General features: G+C 50.4%; 6 protein-coding genes across 6 annotated transcripts; 2 read left to right on the forward strand and 4 right to left on the reverse strand.

The window, feature by feature from the left end:
• Window positions 1-1,437: 1,437 nt before the first annotated feature.
• BDQ94DRAFT_139640 (alpha/beta fold hydrolase) lies at window positions 1,438-3,076 on the reverse strand. Its single transcript, XM_026765468.1, has one exon. It carries the CDS (start codon window positions 2,938-2,940, stop codon window positions 2,059-2,061), a length of 882 nt encoding a protein of 293 aa, XP_026628482.1. The 5' UTR covers window positions 2,941-3,076; the 3' UTR covers window positions 1,438-2,058.
• A 346-nt stretch (window positions 3,077-3,422) lies between these two features.
• BDQ94DRAFT_139642 (uncharacterized protein) lies at window positions 3,423-6,484 on the reverse strand. Its single transcript, XM_026765469.1, has one exon. It carries the CDS (start codon window positions 5,865-5,867, stop codon window positions 4,053-4,055), a length of 1,815 nt encoding a protein of 604 aa, XP_026628483.1. The 5' UTR covers window positions 5,868-6,484; the 3' UTR covers window positions 3,423-4,052.
• Window positions 6,485-7,543: 1,059 nt separating this feature from the next.
• On the reverse strand, window positions 7,544-8,809 carry BDQ94DRAFT_186279 (60S ribosomal protein uL16; the record flags this gene model as incomplete). The annotated part of the gene is made up of 3 exons (XM_026775115.1): window positions 7,544-8,311; window positions 8,371-8,546; window positions 8,765-8,809. The coding sequence occupies 3 exons, from the start codon at window positions 8,807-8,809 to the stop codon at window positions 7,861-7,863; spliced, it is 672 nt and encodes a 223-aa protein (XP_026628484.1). The 3' UTR covers window positions 7,544-7,860.
• Window positions 8,810-9,086: 277 nt separating this feature from the next.
• Window positions 9,087-10,206, reverse strand: BDQ94DRAFT_139647 (60S ribosomal protein eL30). Its single transcript, XM_026765470.1, has 4 exons — window positions 9,898-10,206; window positions 9,797-9,834; window positions 9,608-9,724; window positions 9,087-9,482 (listed from the first exon to the last, which is right to left on the reverse strand). The coding sequence occupies exons 1-4, from the start codon at window positions 9,968-9,970 to the stop codon at window positions 9,390-9,392; spliced, it is 321 nt and encodes a 106-aa protein (XP_026628485.1). The 5' UTR covers window positions 9,971-10,206; the 3' UTR covers window positions 9,087-9,389.
• A 2,425-nt stretch (window positions 10,207-12,631) lies between these two features.
• BDQ94DRAFT_139650 (uncharacterized protein) lies at window positions 12,632-15,706 on the forward strand. The gene is made up of 2 exons (XM_026765471.1): window positions 12,632-13,749; window positions 13,819-15,706. Exons 1-2 carry the CDS (start codon window positions 13,104-13,106, stop codon window positions 15,117-15,119), a joined length of 1,947 nt encoding a protein of 648 aa, XP_026628486.1. The 5' UTR covers window positions 12,632-13,103; the 3' UTR covers window positions 15,120-15,706.
• Window positions 15,707-15,856: 150 nt separating this feature from the next.
• On the forward strand, window positions 15,857-16,982 carry BDQ94DRAFT_139651 (coatomer subunit zeta). The gene is made up of 2 exons (XM_026765472.1): window positions 15,857-16,265; window positions 16,339-16,982. The coding sequence occupies exons 1-2, from the start codon at window positions 15,901-15,903 to the stop codon at window positions 16,577-16,579; spliced, it is 606 nt and encodes a 201-aa protein (XP_026628487.1). The 5' UTR covers window positions 15,857-15,900; the 3' UTR covers window positions 16,580-16,982.
• The last annotated feature ends 61 nt before the right edge of the window (window positions 16,983-17,043 follow it).

Below are 17,043 nucleotides of genomic sequence, written 5' to 3' on the forward strand. Positions count from 1 at the left end.
AAAAAAAAAAAAAAAAAAGGAAAAGAAAGAAAAAGACAAGTGGAGCAAGCAACATTCCCAACGGCTAGATAGATAGACTCCAGATAATAGACTAAGTAGGCGGGAAAACGTATCCGTGTCTTATTTCGGAAATAGGTTTAGATTCCATCGTAGAGTTTTACTTTGCACCTATTTAGTCTAATTAGTGTGTCTGAGTCACTGTTTAGGTAGGACTAGTGCCTAATTGGAACTGGATTCCTTCAACGGAGTATTACCTTAAGTAGACATGGCAATGCTTCAGCGTTGAAGACGGTTGGGGTAGAAGAGAGTACGTAGTAGTGTAGTGGTCTGTCGTGTGAGATATTACCTATTTAGGTAGGTGAGAAGGGATCACGCCTTTACTTGTTAGTCTGTTGTCAATCGACTAGTGGAGAATAAAGAGAGACGTAGATGCTGGGAGCATCCTACATAGATTAGAGTGAGACAGATCTGTCTGGTCTGACCTGAGGCGGAAAGAGAGGGAGGGAAGGAGGGAGGGAGGAGTCGCGTGAGAACTTCCCTTTCCTAGATGGACCAATACCCCTAGGAGATATGTGAACGTGATGCATGCAGGCAGCCTTAGACAGCAGTTACAGATGGACCGGAACTAATATAGTGTGAGCAGTGTTATATTACGACGGGATATGTGTCTAATGGTTAGTTGCATCGGGGAGATTCGGCCGGAGCTTACTAGTAGTTAGTCTCTTGAGTATTCCGTAGAAGATGTCCATCTACTATCCTACATGGGCGTCAATGCCTTATCTAGTTACTGGATGTCAAATTCCCAACTAAACAAGAATGAGAGTATCCTACCCTTATAACTCCATCCCTACACACAAACTCCAGGAGAAACAAAAGAAAACTGCATAAAAAAACCAAACAGAAACCAAATCTATCTCCCTACCTACTTAGTATAGTGTAAGGCAATAAATAAAATAAACTGGTCCAAGCTCCCCCAACCAATCCCATCCCCAGGATCACCCACGCGCACATCCCAAATAAAATTAGCCTAAAGTCAAAAACCCACGAGTCTACTACTTATGTCTCCACCACCCGTCACAACGCCAAAACTTCGGTAAATGTTACCGCTGGCGTTAACTTACCACTGCATGCCGCATACCTGCTTGAATTTTGCAATACCACATACCAGATACCACTAAAACCATTTAGTGTGTGTGTATGTATATGCCGACCCATAGATTCAATCATTAGTTAGCTACGTATGTACTACTGCAGCCCACAAAAAAGAAGCAAACTAAGCAACAACGCAGCGGGGCCCACGGAACCAGCATTGACGGGCAATTCATTCCCACCATCGAGTTTTCTCCAGGGGAGCACGTGCCTGCTTGCCTGTTTCGTAGAGGGCAGAGAAAGACTACTTACTCCCTGCACTGGAGTAGATCCACACCCCACTGTCTTGACATGTGTCTGTCTGTCTTGTCTAGCTGACTGGTCAGGGTGGTTGGGGGCAAAATCAGGAGACGTGGGGTTGAAAGACAACGGAGTATTCTAGACCGGAATCTGCCCTTTTTTTCGTTGAAGTTTGTTACTCTACCATGTGATGGTATTCTGTAGGTAAATTGTTCATAATTGCTACTAGATGGATTCGCACACCGGGAAAGTATCGAGAAAGAAGGGAATTGCTTATCTTGCCTAGGTGTCTACTAGATGAATTCATGCACAGTGGTTAGTGACTACTGCAGCAGGTGCAGTAGATAGATAGAAGTTCAGCTGAGCAGGGTATTCTTCGGTGAAAGTGAGTGACTGGCTCGCCAAGCAATCAGCTCGGCATTCAACCCTCATCATTATTACTTCTTCACTTCAGGTGGATAAAAAAAAAGGAAACTAAGCTAAGCTAAGTGCGTATCTACGTATTCCACAAAACTAGTAGATCAACCAACCAATTAAATTCACAGAAAATATCACATTGCTTGTCTAAATGGTATGTAAGTGAGTAGTGGGTAATAATCATGAGACATCGTATCGAGGTATCTATCTAACAAAAATCGAATCGAAACTCCAGTAAAAACTGTTGCGCTGCTAGAAACTCCCACCACTGCCACTACTGCTACTGCCAGCGTAAGTACAGTCCCGGAAAAATCCCTCGATGCGCCGTGACATCTTCGCCGGGTTGGAGTACATCGGGAAGTGTCCACTCGTGGGGATCTGCGCCAGCTCGACCCCTTTCGTCTCTAATTGACTCAGAAATGACACTTCGCGGTTCTGGTCCCCGAACAAGTACATGAGTGGGCAGGATAATCGGAGGAAGCGTCCTAGGAGGTTCTTCCATGAGAGCTCGACGGTGGATGTGACGATGGGTCGGACGGCTTCGGGGCGCACGCGGGAGGGTAGTAATGAGGCGTAGAGAGCGTGTGAGTAGCCTGGGGTGGAGTGGACGTGGGCAATGAGTTTCTGGAGGTCGTCTTCGGGTGTGGAGGAGGGGGAAGATTTGACGAGGTCGGTGTAAAGAGAGCGAGGGAAGAAGCAGTTCTCTGGCGAGAGGGTGCCTTCGATGTTGATGAAGGCGAGCAGTTGGTATTGTGTGGGGGGAAGAGAGGCGGCGAGCATGAGGCCTGTCAGAGCGCCGGTGGAGTGCCCGATCAGATAGAAGGTGGTGATGTGGAATTGCTTGAGCACAGCTTCGGCGGTGGCCACGAGGAAGGTGATGGTCAGATCGCTGCTGGGACCATGGGATTCAGAGGCACCGCAGCCCGGTGCATCGTAGGCGATCAAGGTGTGGTCTCGTAGAGAAGGAAGGTAGACCAGATCGTGAAGATCTTCTTTGCAAGAGCCAAATCCGTGGAGGAAGAGGATGGCGGGTTTCGGCCCGGGGCGATAGAGGGTGGAGAGCTTGAGGGGATGGTCATTGACCGTCAGAGAGAGGGTCGAGAAAGTGGGAGGTGGACTGTCGAGGATCATCATGAAAGATATGTGCAAGTAGTATTGATATCAAGGAGATTCTAGGTTTGCGCAAGGACTCAAAAGGACTATAAAAGGTAGGGCAGGGCGATAGTACTTACTCTTTATATGTACTTTCAGGTGAACCCTGGATGGCACCCCTGGGTTTATTCGTGTAGAGCCCAGCCGAACAGGTCGCATGGTGCTAAAGCGCCCAAAGATGACGAGTGGATCTATCAGCACCCGATTAGCGCATCGACTAACTGTAACTTCGGTTCTGAGTCACAGCCTGTCATTCCACAAAGGAAAGAGCCATACAGAGCACCGAAGACGCGGACGTGGTGAACAATCCGTAATGGATATGACAAGTGGGAACTGAATAGCTTCACTCCGGTTCGACTGGCGGCAAGTGGGGGCGTGCAAATGGTCCGTGGCAAGGGACGTCCGGCAGATTCAGTGCTAACTCCTACTGGAGATAGTACAAAGTAAGTAGGCTGTATGCCTAAAGGCGCGATCATGATTATTTTTTCCAAATCATTTATTCCTGACGCGGCTGAGCCAGCCGTCCTTCAGCTGAAATTTATCTCATCGAAGCTAGTGATGGCATGCAATTAGTCCGAGTGATATCTCACACATTCACACTATGTACATTCATGTCCCTTGTCTATTATTGCCAGAAATGGTGTGCTCCTCTGATTCCTCCGATCCTGTCCGATGCGCTCCGAGGCATAGTTCAGATCTGCCCCTCTACCACGGACGCCGTCGATATGCACCTTTTCCCATTCGCAAAATGCATCCCATTGCCCCTGCGCCCCAAAATCGCCGCCCAAGGGAAAATTTTTCTAGCCGGACAAGTGCCACAGTGCGTGCAATATATATGTGATGTTCCAGAATCTCCATAGACCATGTGGCTCATGCATAATACAGCCCACATATAGCCCAAGGAAAGAAAAAATATGCAAATCGTCCCCCGATTCTTCCATGTACGATGTATGTAAGGTTCAGAGGTTAGAAACACCACAACACCAAACAGATATGATAGAGTCATTATTGAAATAAATATAAAGAGCCAATGTGCAATATGTATCCAAAAGAAGAGGGGTCTATAGACAGAATGAAAAGAACCAGCTCTCATCTCACACCTCGCCCCAGCCTCCCAGGCCGGCTGCAACGGGCGCCACAGCACTCCCGCTGTCCACGCTGCCCCCAATGTCCCAGTAATTGCGACTGGAACCGGTAAGCGTCCGGCGGCTGGAAATGGCAGACAGCTTGGCACTCTGGCTGGCACAGCTAGAACTGGGGCGACGGTAATGCGGACGCATGATGGGCGACGACACCCCGGTTGGTCCGGAGTGATGCGAGTACTGCGATTGCCGGCGAATCTGCGCCTGAGAGCGCGAATGCGCTCGGGCAACGAGCGGATGGTGCTGCCGGATGATTGCCGCGCGGCGAGATGCATCTTGCGGGGCTCTGCGGGGGGTGCTGTGATAAGGGTCGTTGTTGCTGCCCCGGTGGGTAAATCGGTTCCGCAGGTACCGAAAGACCATCCGAACATCCAGCTCTCGCTCCCAATACTCCTTCTCCTGTTGGGCCCGTGCCGATTCAGCCAACGGCTCAGCCGCGGAATTGCTGGCTGAACGATGTACGAAATCGTCATCCTCGATGCCCCATTGCGCCGCATGTTCTCGACTACTGGGATCGCCAAGAGTAGGCGAAAAGTGTGGAGAGAGGACCGATTCGGTGTTCATGGTGGACTCCAGATTGGTAGGACCCACCGAAGCAGAAGGAGCGTCGCCCTCTTCTGGCACGCGATCGAGAGGTATGCCAGCATACTGATTCGGGATCTCTCTGGACATGTTCAGATAGGTCGTAAATGCACCGGGATGTTCGCACAGCTGGTTGACGAGAATCCCCAGCTCGTGGGCGATGCGTTGCAGCACTTTACTCTGCCAAATAGGATGGTCTTCCGGCACGGAGTCCAGCTCCTGGTTGAGTGCCTCGATGTTCGATGCATATTCCCTCGCTGAAATCGGCTCGTCATCTTCAGTGGAGGGCAATGATTCCCCAAAAATCACCGATAGCAGCGAATCGTCGATCCCGATGAGGTCGCGGATGACCTTGCGGGTTATTCGCTGCAACAGAGACTCGTCCCCGTCTTCTTCTTGATTTGCCGTCGAAGCAGTCTCTGACTCCTTGGGGGTCTCAAGGACCGCATCTGGAACGTCCGAAACCGTCGGGTAAGACACAACGGGGTCAGTTATGCCACTGGCACGACTATCACGCCGTCTGCGCGTTGCTTTCTCGATCTCCTGTAACAATACCCGGCTCTGTTCCATTCTCCATTTCTCAATGCGCTGCCATCGTTCTCTCTCCATGTCCGCCTCTTCTTCATTTGCGACCATGTCTAACTGACGCTGGACACTTGAGCGACGACGTGGCTGTAGGTCGGGCCTCCGATTGGGGTTGTACTGTTCGTGCTGCCACAACTGATTTTGCACGACCTGGCTAGAGGCCTGAAAACTCCCCAGTCCATCATGAGCCGGGAGAACCGCAGGAGCCCCTTGGTCTTCTTGGACCAAAGACGGGGCTCGAAAGGCGTGAAGCCCATCGTCTAGACTATCTAGTTCCGTCCCATCATCGTCCAACGGCTCATCGAGAGCATCATCCACGCTCTCGCTTTCTGGGCCGATCGCGGATCGAGTTGCCGTGCCAAACGAGCCAAAATCACTTAAGCGGGAGACGCCTTGTGTTCGTGGGCTGCGATCAGTAGAGGTGGTATGCGTGCGGGCGATGGTGGAGGGTTGTTGGGTCGGCGAGAAGAGCACCCATTCTGTAGCTTCATTCTCCGGTAGTAGCGAGAGAGGAGAGGTGATATCGGGGGCGGGGGAAGGGAGGGAGTTGGAATAGGAAGGGCGTCGACGGGGGACTTGGGGGGGTAGACGAAACGCCATGGGTTGACTTGGCAGATGGGCGATAGCAGCAAGATGATCCGAAGTGGCTGGCGTTGGTTGGGAGGGAGAGGGGAGGGAGGGACAGGCAGATAGCGAGATAAGAACAGTTTATCGATCGCGCGGTGGATCTTCCCCGCGTGACCGTGTTCGGAACTGAGGAGATGGGACCAGATGGCGAGGAGGCAAGGGAGGGAAAGGCTATATAGCCACAAGCAAAGCCCAAATGTCACAAAAGTTGGACAGTCAGGCAGAATAGGCGTCTCGAGACCTGCAGGGGGAGAAAAAGTAAAGATGTCCAGAAAGGTCCGATAGCGGTGATGCTGACGCGAGGGCCTCGCGCTCGCTGATGAGTCGGAGATGACGTGGGAGGGAGGAGATAAGGCGAAGGTTCAAGCCAGCAAGAAGTGCTCCATGGTCCCTCGGAGGGGTTGGCAGGAAATGGTTCCCCTCTTTAATGAAGGAGTAGTTTGAAAAGTGCTAACGGTAGACTATGGTAGACAAGAAGAACAAGTCAACCGGACGAAATGAACCCGGATGATGCCAGTCACCAGACCGGGTCGGTGGGTGGATAGTTGCAGGATTGTCTCTTTCTCTCTCTCTCTGAAACAAAACGAGGAAAAAGTTTAAATCCATCGACGGGACAATCTTATCCACAGTTCCAAGTCAGCCCAAGGATTTACCCTCCTAATTCTAGCTTTGTCTTTGTCTTTGTCTGCTTTAAAAAGGGAAAAGAAAGCCTTTTCATAATAGTCTTGTCAATAGCGTCCCCAACCAACCATCTAAACTACAGCCCCATAGATACATACATACGGTAGAGACAAACCTGGGTGACAAAAAGGAGGAGGTGACGCTGACTATCGAATCCGATCAACTGCATCGCGAGGATCGGCTGATCGACGCCCGCCTGTGGGATCTGTCGAGTCTCGATATCACCACTCACTGCTGCTGCTAAGTACCAACCAAGTGCGAAGTACTTTCCCTGGAAGTTCTTCTACTGCTGCCAACTCAACCCACCGACATGGTGAGGTGCTTCGTACCTCGCGGTGTGCATCTCTCCTGATTTGACTAGCTTCTCCACAAAAGGTCAACCCATCATGGCATCAGCCAGTGTTGATCACCCCATCGCGCTCCACTGGCTCTGATCTCAATGACATGTCATCCTCCGTGTTTGCCTGCATGGCCCAAGGCGAGGCGAGCCTGGCTGTCAGGGGCTCTCACTCACTCCAGTCCTCGACTGCTACCCGCTCTTTCAGCTGTGGCGTTCGTCTACGGAGTAGTACTGGGTAGTTCTCAGCCCCTCGATCTTCCCTGCTTGTGCAGTCTTACATGGCTTCAATACTCTATCCCCATTCTATGCTGATATGGCTGGTGGTGAATTGTAGATTGTTTCAATCTTAGTTCTCATCTAATATTCGAAGGTATGGTTAGGATAAAGACGCCGGACGCCATATACTACCACTAGTAGTGTAGGTTGTGCAACTCTCCGCAGGCCTATCTGGGATGGATAGTCCATGGTCTACGGCCAAGTTTATTGGGTCCACGGAGTAGAAACCATACTACCAACAAGACTGTACACTAGTAGTCTATTATGGATATTTGTCAAGTCAACAAATATCAATTCAACATCTTACAAAGGGACTACTAACAGATGGACGTTTGTTCAACAGTGTTACGACTAGAACTTTTTCTAATCCCTTGGGTCAATCGTAGCACAGATATGATATCATTCCGGACCCCATGAAATCAATTTAAAAGCAAAACAGGCGACCATCTGGTTGTCATAACTGAAAGCTGACAGAACTACGCCGCACTACTGTGGGAAATCGTCCTACGATATCATACTACTGTGCAACCATGCAAGCCGAGGAAATCCGCGTTAAATAACTCCGCCCCATACGGTGACTAAATGACATCAAGGATAACAAACAGGACATGAAAAGTGGGAATAGTTCAATAAATCTTTTTTTCGTGTCCTAAAGCGCTAAACATCCATCTAAGCCTGAGAAACGTTCTCGTAGGCGTCGGGGAAACGCTTCATGTTCTCCTCGATGAGACCGTGGCCACGCAGGAACTGGACGTAGGCACCATCCTGCTTGAGCTTGCCCTCCTGGCGGAGCTGGATGTAGTCCTCGCGGCGGACGGGAGTGAAACCCCAGTTCTTGGAGACGATGATCTTTTGGCGACCGGGGAACTTGTACATGGAGCGGCGGAGAGCCTCGATGGCAGCAGCACGGTTGGTGTCACGGGTGCGGACGGACAGAATGATCTGGCCAATGTTCACACGGGCAACGGTACCCTGGGGCTTACCGAAGGCACCACGCATACCGGTCTGGAGACGATCGGCACCGGCGCAAGACAACATCTTGTTGATACGGATGACGTGGAAGGGGTGCACACGGACACGGAGGTGGAAACCTTCCTTACCGGCGATCTTCACAAGGTACCTGAACATCTGTGTTAGTACATGAGGGCTGGGCGTAGTGGAATCGGCGGGTCGGCATACTTGTTGGCACAGATACGGGCGGCTTCGAGGGCCTCGGAGGACAGCTGCTCGTACTCGTTGGAGACGAGGTGAACGCAAAGAGGGAAGTCATCGACGTTGGCCTTCTTACGTCCCAGATCGAAGATACGGATCTTGGGGTCGGGAACACCACGGTTGAACCGGGACTTAGGGTAGGGCTGTCATTCGAGAATCATGTCAGTATTCATATCCCATCCTTGTCTGGTACATCTTTCTTTCTCCCATCGTCGGGCAAGACATGATATCCATCCTGAGCATCTCTCCGTAGCGCGTATCGTCGTTGGTGTTGGTTGACAAATGCTCCCCACAAGACAAAATCCCGTCCAAAAAAAAATCCACAAAAACGCACAAAAATCCATCAAACGGTCGAACGCACCTTGTTCTTGCAGTAGCGGTAACATCTCGCGGGACGACGGGCCATCTTGACTGCTGGAAATGGGGCGGCTGCACTTCCTGCGAACGGTGAGGTTGTCGAAAAAGGTGGTGTCGGGAGGCGAAAGGGAAGGGGGATTATGGGCGCAGGCACTTTCCACGTTGATTTCCAAGCAAGCGCCCGCTACCGAGTGGCACAGCCCTAAACCCTACCCTCTCCGCCAATCACATTCTGTAGCCGCTATGACGCATTTGTAAGACTACGGCAACTCCGACATTCTTGTTCAGACTGATATATCAGTTCTTTCTAAGCCGTGAATGAAACATGTTTTAGTTACTGCGGAATGGAATATGATGACTTTTCGCTGCTTTATAATTATCTTAATGCCTGACTTTTAATTACGTGACTCATAAAGTGGAGTTGAGCTGCCACTCCTCCCTCCGGTTCTTTAGTGATGCGACCGTGCTATCTTCCAGATCACTCCTACAGTCTTATCCTACAGCGTTTAGAAACGAAACCCAATATAGATGTAAAGTTCATTGTCATTATCTAAATCGTGCCGTGACGTTGTGCATCATGGCATACCGCCGTTCAGACATAACATGAATTCATTGACTAGGCTTTACACCTACTGGCTGGACAGGATGTCGGAGTCACCAGCATCGAGGATAGCCATGGTGGAGGTGCGGAAGAGCTTACCGCAGGCGGTACCGAGCTCGATCTGTTCACCACAATGTTAGCGTTTACTCCAGTTTTACGTTGCGATCACTACGGAAGTAGTCTATCCAGAACTAGGTCCGGATCCCACTCCATAGAGATGCCAATGATCTGATCGCAGTCACTCACGTTGTTGCCGGAGAAGTGGTGGACGGGGGCCTTGGCGAGCATGGCGTAGTACTCGAGCTCACTCTTGCGGAGAGGAGGAGTGTTGGCGGCGATGATGACCAGCTTGGCCTTGCCGGACTGTTGACGTTATTAGTCGACCATTCATGGATGTTCTGCACGGCTATTGCCTGAAATATCCGGTATACTCACGCGGAGGGTCTTGATGGTGGACTTGTAGCCGAGGGTGACTAGATGGGCACGATTAGAGACTGTCTAAAATATCTGAACTGGCACCTTCTGGTATAACATACCCTTTCCGGACTTCATCACAAGCGCCAGGCGCGAGTTGATGGTGTCACCGGTCTTCTTGCTCTTGGGGGCCATCGTTACGCTGAAGACTAAACTTCTGCATGATCAATTTTAATCAGCATTTGTTCACTCCGCTATTTCAGAGCCCACTACTGAATGCTACCGCTTTTTTGGCCATGACAATAAATATTTTTTGAACATGATCAAAATAACGGGCAATCAGCCGTGGCTTGCGGGAGAATACCACATACCTAAAGGTTTAATGTGGTTGTTGAGAGAAGTGCGCTCCGGCCTCGTCTTTTGAGATTGGGATGGTAAAAGAAAACCTATCACCCACTCTTTTTTTGTGGGTTTGACGAATGTCGGCCGGCAATTCCTCCGTTCCGCGGCGGCTGACTCATCTGCCCGCTTCCAAGGTCGTAAATCACGTGAAATATTTTGAACCAGTGCAGCAATGGGCGGTGAGGGTAGTTGCCTGCGGCCTTGGGTTAGGCCGGTTCTTTCCTCTCTGCTAAGCTACATGTGCACGTGAAGGAGGCACGGCGTTTAGTTCATTATCGTTCTAAATGTCTTATTATCTTCGTACATGACTTTTTTAAGGTTGACACTCAAGTCTTTATTTCTAATGGCTTCGAATGGCCATTCGCAATTGGAAGTATACAGTTCTCGCTGTAGGAAGAAGCCGATCTACTGCGTAGACTTACTTCTTGATGAACGTCGATAGCAGAGGTCGCCGTATGAGATACCATATCTCTGAGGACCCCTAGATACTTAGTCTTATTTTACTATTCTCATATATATGGATTCGGAGTATCTTCTGATGGGTACCTCATGGACCCGGATATATTCTCTAACTCCTACGCCAACACTAAGTGTTGGCAACATCCCTCACTTCTTTTCTCACTCACCAGCATAGTGCAGGACTGCCTTTCGCTTCCATAGATTATCAACCCCTGACTACTTATGTCATTCATGAGATTGATCTGAATCCGTTGCCCGGACTGCAGCCCCGGACGTCAGTAAGGAGCCAATTCCCACGTGGTGGGGATCTAAGACCCTATATCTGTTGTTCCTAGAAACCAATATTCGCAGTCTCTGCAGAACACGATGATAGCTGACCTGTTCATATGACTGGCCGCTGTCATATACCGAAATAAGGAGCACTAACCTTTGGAAAGCTGCTGTAGATGAGAATATATTGCGCATGTATATTGCTGCTTAGATTCTGAGCCGTTGATTTCAAATTGTTGATTGGAACCGGGGAGAGTCGGGGGTGATGCTGGCTCTTGCGTTCTAGGCCTGCCATTTCCCTGATGATTTGGCTCCTAGTATTGATTCATCAGATATGTAGTAAGTCCCAGTATGACCATGGGCACGCTGATTACGAAGCTGCTTTGTGAGGTAAATATATAGGTTATATGCATCATTGCATAGCTTCCTATCAGCTGAAGCTACATAGTCCGAGCCACTTCATACCATGATGAATGTTTCGTTTGTATTACCTATTTGTTGATTGGTGTGGAGCCAGACATAGGGGTCCAGCTGTGCTATACGTGAGAAGCCATATTAACGTGGCATGTAGCCACTTGCACTTTATGAACGTTATTATTATTGACCCAATCATAGGTCTATCAGGACATTGCTTTACAGCGCGGTCGGTCAGGCAATATGCGTTGATACACAATGACCAGGGTGGGTTTTCAGGGGTTGTGGAATAGTATACTAGTATTTGGAGTACCCTCTTGATATATACTAGCCAACAGAAGCATGCTAGGCCTGTCACGTCACGGAGCAGATTATTTAAAAGGAGTATTGACAAGCAATAGCGAACGTAGTGTGCATTACGAAACAGACAATTACTTTAATTTTACTTTGTCTGCTGTCACAAGACCGGTCTGTTCGATATGTATCTATTGGGTATCCTTTTAGAGAAACCTTATACCACGCCCCCTACTATGCCTAGGCCAAATCGTATGGGAGTACAAGAATAACAACTACACCCTTACAATTCAGCTTCAAACAAACCTCAAGTGCTGCATCTTGTAGTCCAGGTAACTGTATTTGATACCTGCAGAGTGAAGAGCCTTACATAAGTGGCCCGGAGACAGCCCTGCTGATCTCGATGCATGGCCGGAACCGTCACTACGGACGTGGCGCAGGATGTACAGTAACTTTTGTCCGGCCCCCCTTCCCTGAGGGCGGACGTAGGTGATTGGATGGTAGGGGTGATTGCGACGATGGGATTACGATGGTCGACTCAGCTTAAGACTGACAGATGGCTGGACCCTGTGCGCCGCAAGGAACCCCAAGGGAGGGTTGGTGAGAAATTACTATCTTTAACGTTGCCATGTGTTGGCTCCGTGTTGTCGTCCAGGTGAGGGGGCCCCAGTTGGATTGTTTGGTATTGGTGTTGCCTTGTCGCCGTAGTTGGAGTTGGCATTGCCACTTTCCAGGCGAGCCACGATGACAGATGGTATGAGGAATGAATAAGTCAGTCATGAGTGAGTGACTGAGTTATACAAAGCACACATAGTCCGGCGTTAGTCATTAAAACGGTGATGAAATAGGGGAGAAGGGCTATGTAACGTTGGTAATCATTAATACCTCACAGACTCATAATCAGTTGCCCCGGAGCGGAGAGATCCCCAGGCCAACAGGGGCCCAACTGGTAACGTACGGTAAGTTGGGGCCTTAGACTCTGCCTTAGACTGCCAAATACGGCCGTTCCCATACATACTCCCGTGGACATCGTGCCCATCAACCCAATCGAACAATTAATGCGCCCACCTGTTCCCATTATTATTCCTTTTGCTTTCCCACCCCTTCAAAGCTTTTTCTCTTTCTTTTGCATGTTTGTCGGATTCATCCCTAACTTGCGATCGTATCCCCTCGATTTCTCCCCCCAGTCGTTTACTTAAATACTACCCTCCCCCAATATCCTTGCTTGGTGCTTCTGGAAAGAGGCTAGCCGTGGCCAGCCATTCTGAACCATCCCCCACCGAGATAGTAGGTCACTTAGTGTGCCCACTGTGTTTTGACCGCTACAACCTCTCGGCCGCTGTCCCTTAAATTTATCGACTTAATTTCCCGGCTGTTTCATACCAGTTTTAAAGCCCCAGAGGCCTTTCTTCTCCTTCCCCTTTCTGGGCCGCTTTGCGTCTTCTGGAATCATTCTACGTTTCTGGTGTGAACCCCATTGTCGGTAATCATGTCGGCGACGCCTCGCAAGCCCAGTATCCCGGGCAATTCCAACAGAAATTCGACTGCAGAAAGTCACACAGCCAGCGGCACTGCATCGCGAACGCACACCCGATCTCCCAGTGCTTCGACAAATGGCGTCACTCGTTCCCCCTCCCTCCGTGCTTCGACTCCGGTCTCTGCGCGGGCTGCGGCTCGGAAACCCGGTCGCTCCAACCTGAGCACATCCAGTGCCCCCAAAGTTACGCCCAATCAATCCGACGAAGAGGCCCGGGCCCAGACCGCTGCACTCATTGATGACCTCAAGGAGCAGTTGCAAAAGGCGGAGACCGCCTCGGAGCAGTATCGCAAGCAGTTGGGTGTCCTTCAAATGCGCCTCGATGAGGCGGTGAGCGAGCAAGGCAAGTTGGAGGACCAGAGCCATGAGAGGGATAGCAAGATTGAAGCCCTGAATGGTGAGATCCGTGACCATGTTCGCCAGATTCGCGACCTCGAACAGGCACACGAACTGGAACGCAATGCCATGCTGCAGGAGAAGGAACAACAGGCGAGTCGTGAGGAAGAGATGCAGGCTACCATTCAGCGTCTGAAGGAGTCGCTGGCTCAGAAGGAGCGGGCAAATGCTGCGGATTCGGATAAAAGTGTGTCTCGCTCATGTAAGAAGATCATTTCTTCTTCTCCTTTGTCCTCTTCTAGTGTGAAACCTGCTAACATGCCCCTTATAGCCAGTTTCCGCAACCGGGCATCACCGGATGTTGATGGTCAATTCGCGCCCTCTTCCCAGATTGAGAGAAGCCCTTCCCGCAATAACTCGAAGCTGCTTTTGCAGAAGGATAAGTTGATCGAGTCTCTTCGGCTGGAGCTGGCTGAGTCCCAGATCAAGCTTGTCGAGATGGAGAACAAGGGCGGTGGCAGACAGCGGGAGCTGGAGAAGGAGCTTCTGGAAGCTCGCATGGCGAATGCCCGCTTGATGGAGGATAATGAGAGCTACCAATTACTCCTCAGTGAGAGAACCCTCAATGGTGATTTCACAAAGGGTGACTTCATGCGGGAAGTTCACCCGGACACTGCCGAGGATGTCAAGGAGTCTGGCAGTGGCTTGGGTTCGTTGGCTGACGAGCTAGAATCCGTCGATGCTCGAGCAGAGACAGACAACACCCGCAAGCTGGAGACGGAGATCAAGGCGCTGAAGGACCAGAACAAGGCCCTTACCCTTTATATCGAGCGGATCATCAGCCGCCTCCTGCAGCATGATGGTTTCGAGACCATCCTTGACAAGAATGAAAACGATCCCCCGGCCAAGCCGATGCCTGCGCACAGCAACAAAGAGCTTCCGCCAACTCCCCCTGAGAAGGATGACGCGCAGCAGACCTTCCTCCAGCGCGCCAAGTCGGTCGTTGCAGGCCCGAACCAGAACCCTCCTCGGCCTTCGACCCAGCCGCGGTCACGCCCCACGAGCTATATGCCTCCACCCACCAGTGTGCCGACCGCTCACGAGAACCCACAGACAGCTCCTAGCATCCCCCTTCGTGCTGGATCAATTCGCGGTCACCGCCGGACAAGGTCTGAACAAACGGACGTTGGGGCAGCATCCGTCGTGGGTCAGATGTATCGGGGACGCAACTCGGGTGGGCCGATCAGCCCTACTCTCATGGGACCTGGAAATCGCCAAAGCGCATTTTCTTCAGCGAGTATCATGTCGAGTATGAGTACCGGTGGCCGTGCGCCTTCACTCTCCAGTCAGCCTGAGCACAGCCGTTTGAGCAGCTCGGATAGTGTCACGAGCGACCCCGCTGGTGATACGGCATCTACCGGTGCAACCTCCAGCTCTCCCCGTTCTAGCACCGGCATGACCAACTACACTGGAGCTGTCATGACCCAGAACAAACTGCGTCCCCTGCGCCTAGTCAGCGAGACTAAGCTGGCCGAGGAAGAAGAAGCTGCCCGCAAGAAGGCTAACCGAGGCAGTTGGATCCCCTGGTTCAACCGTCCCAACTCTAGCGAGGCCACCCAGCCTTCGACTTGAGCGCATCAGTCTCGTGGAAAAATGTGGGGTAAAACCACCCGCCTGCAAATAGGGACATATTCTGTGCTTTGTGTTATTCACGGTTAATCTGCATGATCTTTTAAAACCCTTGATGGCGGGTTGTTGACCGCTACGGTTAAACTCTTACCATTCTTCTTCGGTGTTGATCATCATACTGGTGTTGAGCCCATTATGGCCCAGTTTGCCCCTTTCGAGCATCTGGCACTTTTTTCGCGTCCATTTATTTTGCTTTGATTGAATTTTGGAAATGTGATAGACGACCACATTGAAACGTTGTGATGATGCCTGACATGGGTACTGCTTGGACACTCCTTTTACTCCCTCCACAGACTACTCTTGGACGCGACGAATCTGCTTTGCTTGTTTATGCCCCTCCTTATATGATGAACATACCTATGGTCTATACCTCGATCCCCGAGTGAAATTGTCTTGTGTTTTTTTGTCGTTTAATGATGTTGTCTAGACCTTTGTATTATAGAGCCAGTAAGTAAATATGAATCTATAACCAACATAGTACCTAGATGTATGGAAATCATCAAAATGAAGCAAAAGATATACAAATGGACTTCTCCAACAATTTCACTTCAATAAGTCGTGGGGTTGAAACAAAAGACGTGGTTGATGTCCTGTATACCCCGGAACAAAGTTCGAGCGGCGGCCGGATTGCGGCCAGCTTGACGGTAAATAGTTGGAGTCCCATTGTTGCCCACGGAGCTGTCACCACGTTAACCAAACCGATATTCCTGAACCATTGCCCACCATGCCTGGCTCTCTCTCGCTTTTCTCCGTCAATGCCGTCCTTCTCATGTCGGCCGACGATGGCTCTCGCATCTTCACCAAGTACTACTCCCCTCCTCACCCCCCGGCCGGTGCTGCCCCCAACTCGACCGATTACCCCGGAGCGAACCCCTACCCTACCGTGAAAGAGCAGAAGGCATTCGAACAAGGCCTCCTCGAAAAGACCAACAAGCAGACCAGCGATGTGATCCTCTACGATAACCGGATAGTTGTCTTCAAGATGGAGAGCGATGTGATGCTCTATGTGGTGGGAAGCGCCGACGAGAACGAAGTGCTGTTGTACAACGTGGTTCTGTCGCTAAGAGATGCTTTGGGAATCCTATTCAAGTATGCATGGCTCCATAATATCCGCTGAATAGAGAAGGGAAAATAGATCAATTGGGCTAACTCTGTTCCTCAGGGGCGCAACCGACAAGCGCACGATCGTCGAGAACTACGATTTGGTCGCCTTGGCCATCGATGAGATTATCGACGATGGAATCATCCTGGAAACCGACCCTGTGCTGATCGCCTCCCGCGTCAGTCGCGCTCCTGCTCCGGATGCACCGAACTTGAAGAGCATCGACCTGTCCGAACAAGGTCTGATGAATGCCTGGGAGCTTGGAAAGCGGCGTCTGGCGGAGGGGTTGCGGCAGATGTAATTGACGTTGATGATTCTGCAACTTTCTATTTGATGCATTTTGATGTGCTTTCATCTTTATTCTCTTCATGTCATGTCTTTCTGTTATCTAATCTGGCTGGTCCTGGCGTGGTATTTGTGCGCATTGCTTGCTCATTGTGGAAATCATGTTTATTTTAACATTCTTACTACTATTCGCCCCCGCATTCTTTTGTTGCAGGGGCTTGAGGCACCTATAGAGATACTCCTTGGTGTTTTGCTGCGAAATATTGTGCATCTTAGCTGGGGTGTTGAGAGATCATCTAGAGGCTCGTACTATATATATATAACGAACGGATGACATGAGTTTATGGTCATGAAAGGTTGCGGAGAAAAGTTCTATATCTGGTAGTAGTGTGCAGACCTATAGCACAATACAAATAGCGTTTAGAATGGGCTTGGATGTAGTATACAACCACTGGTTGATAAGGTGAAAGCGATGGACAG

The sequence above is a fragment of the Aspergillus welwitschiae genome, assembly GCF_003344945.1.
Source record: "Aspergillus welwitschiae strain CBS 139.54b unplaced genomic scaffold BDQ94scaffold_9, whole genome shotgun sequence".
Lineage (NCBI taxonomy): Eukaryota > Fungi > Ascomycota > Eurotiomycetes > Eurotiales > Aspergillaceae > Aspergillus > Aspergillus welwitschiae.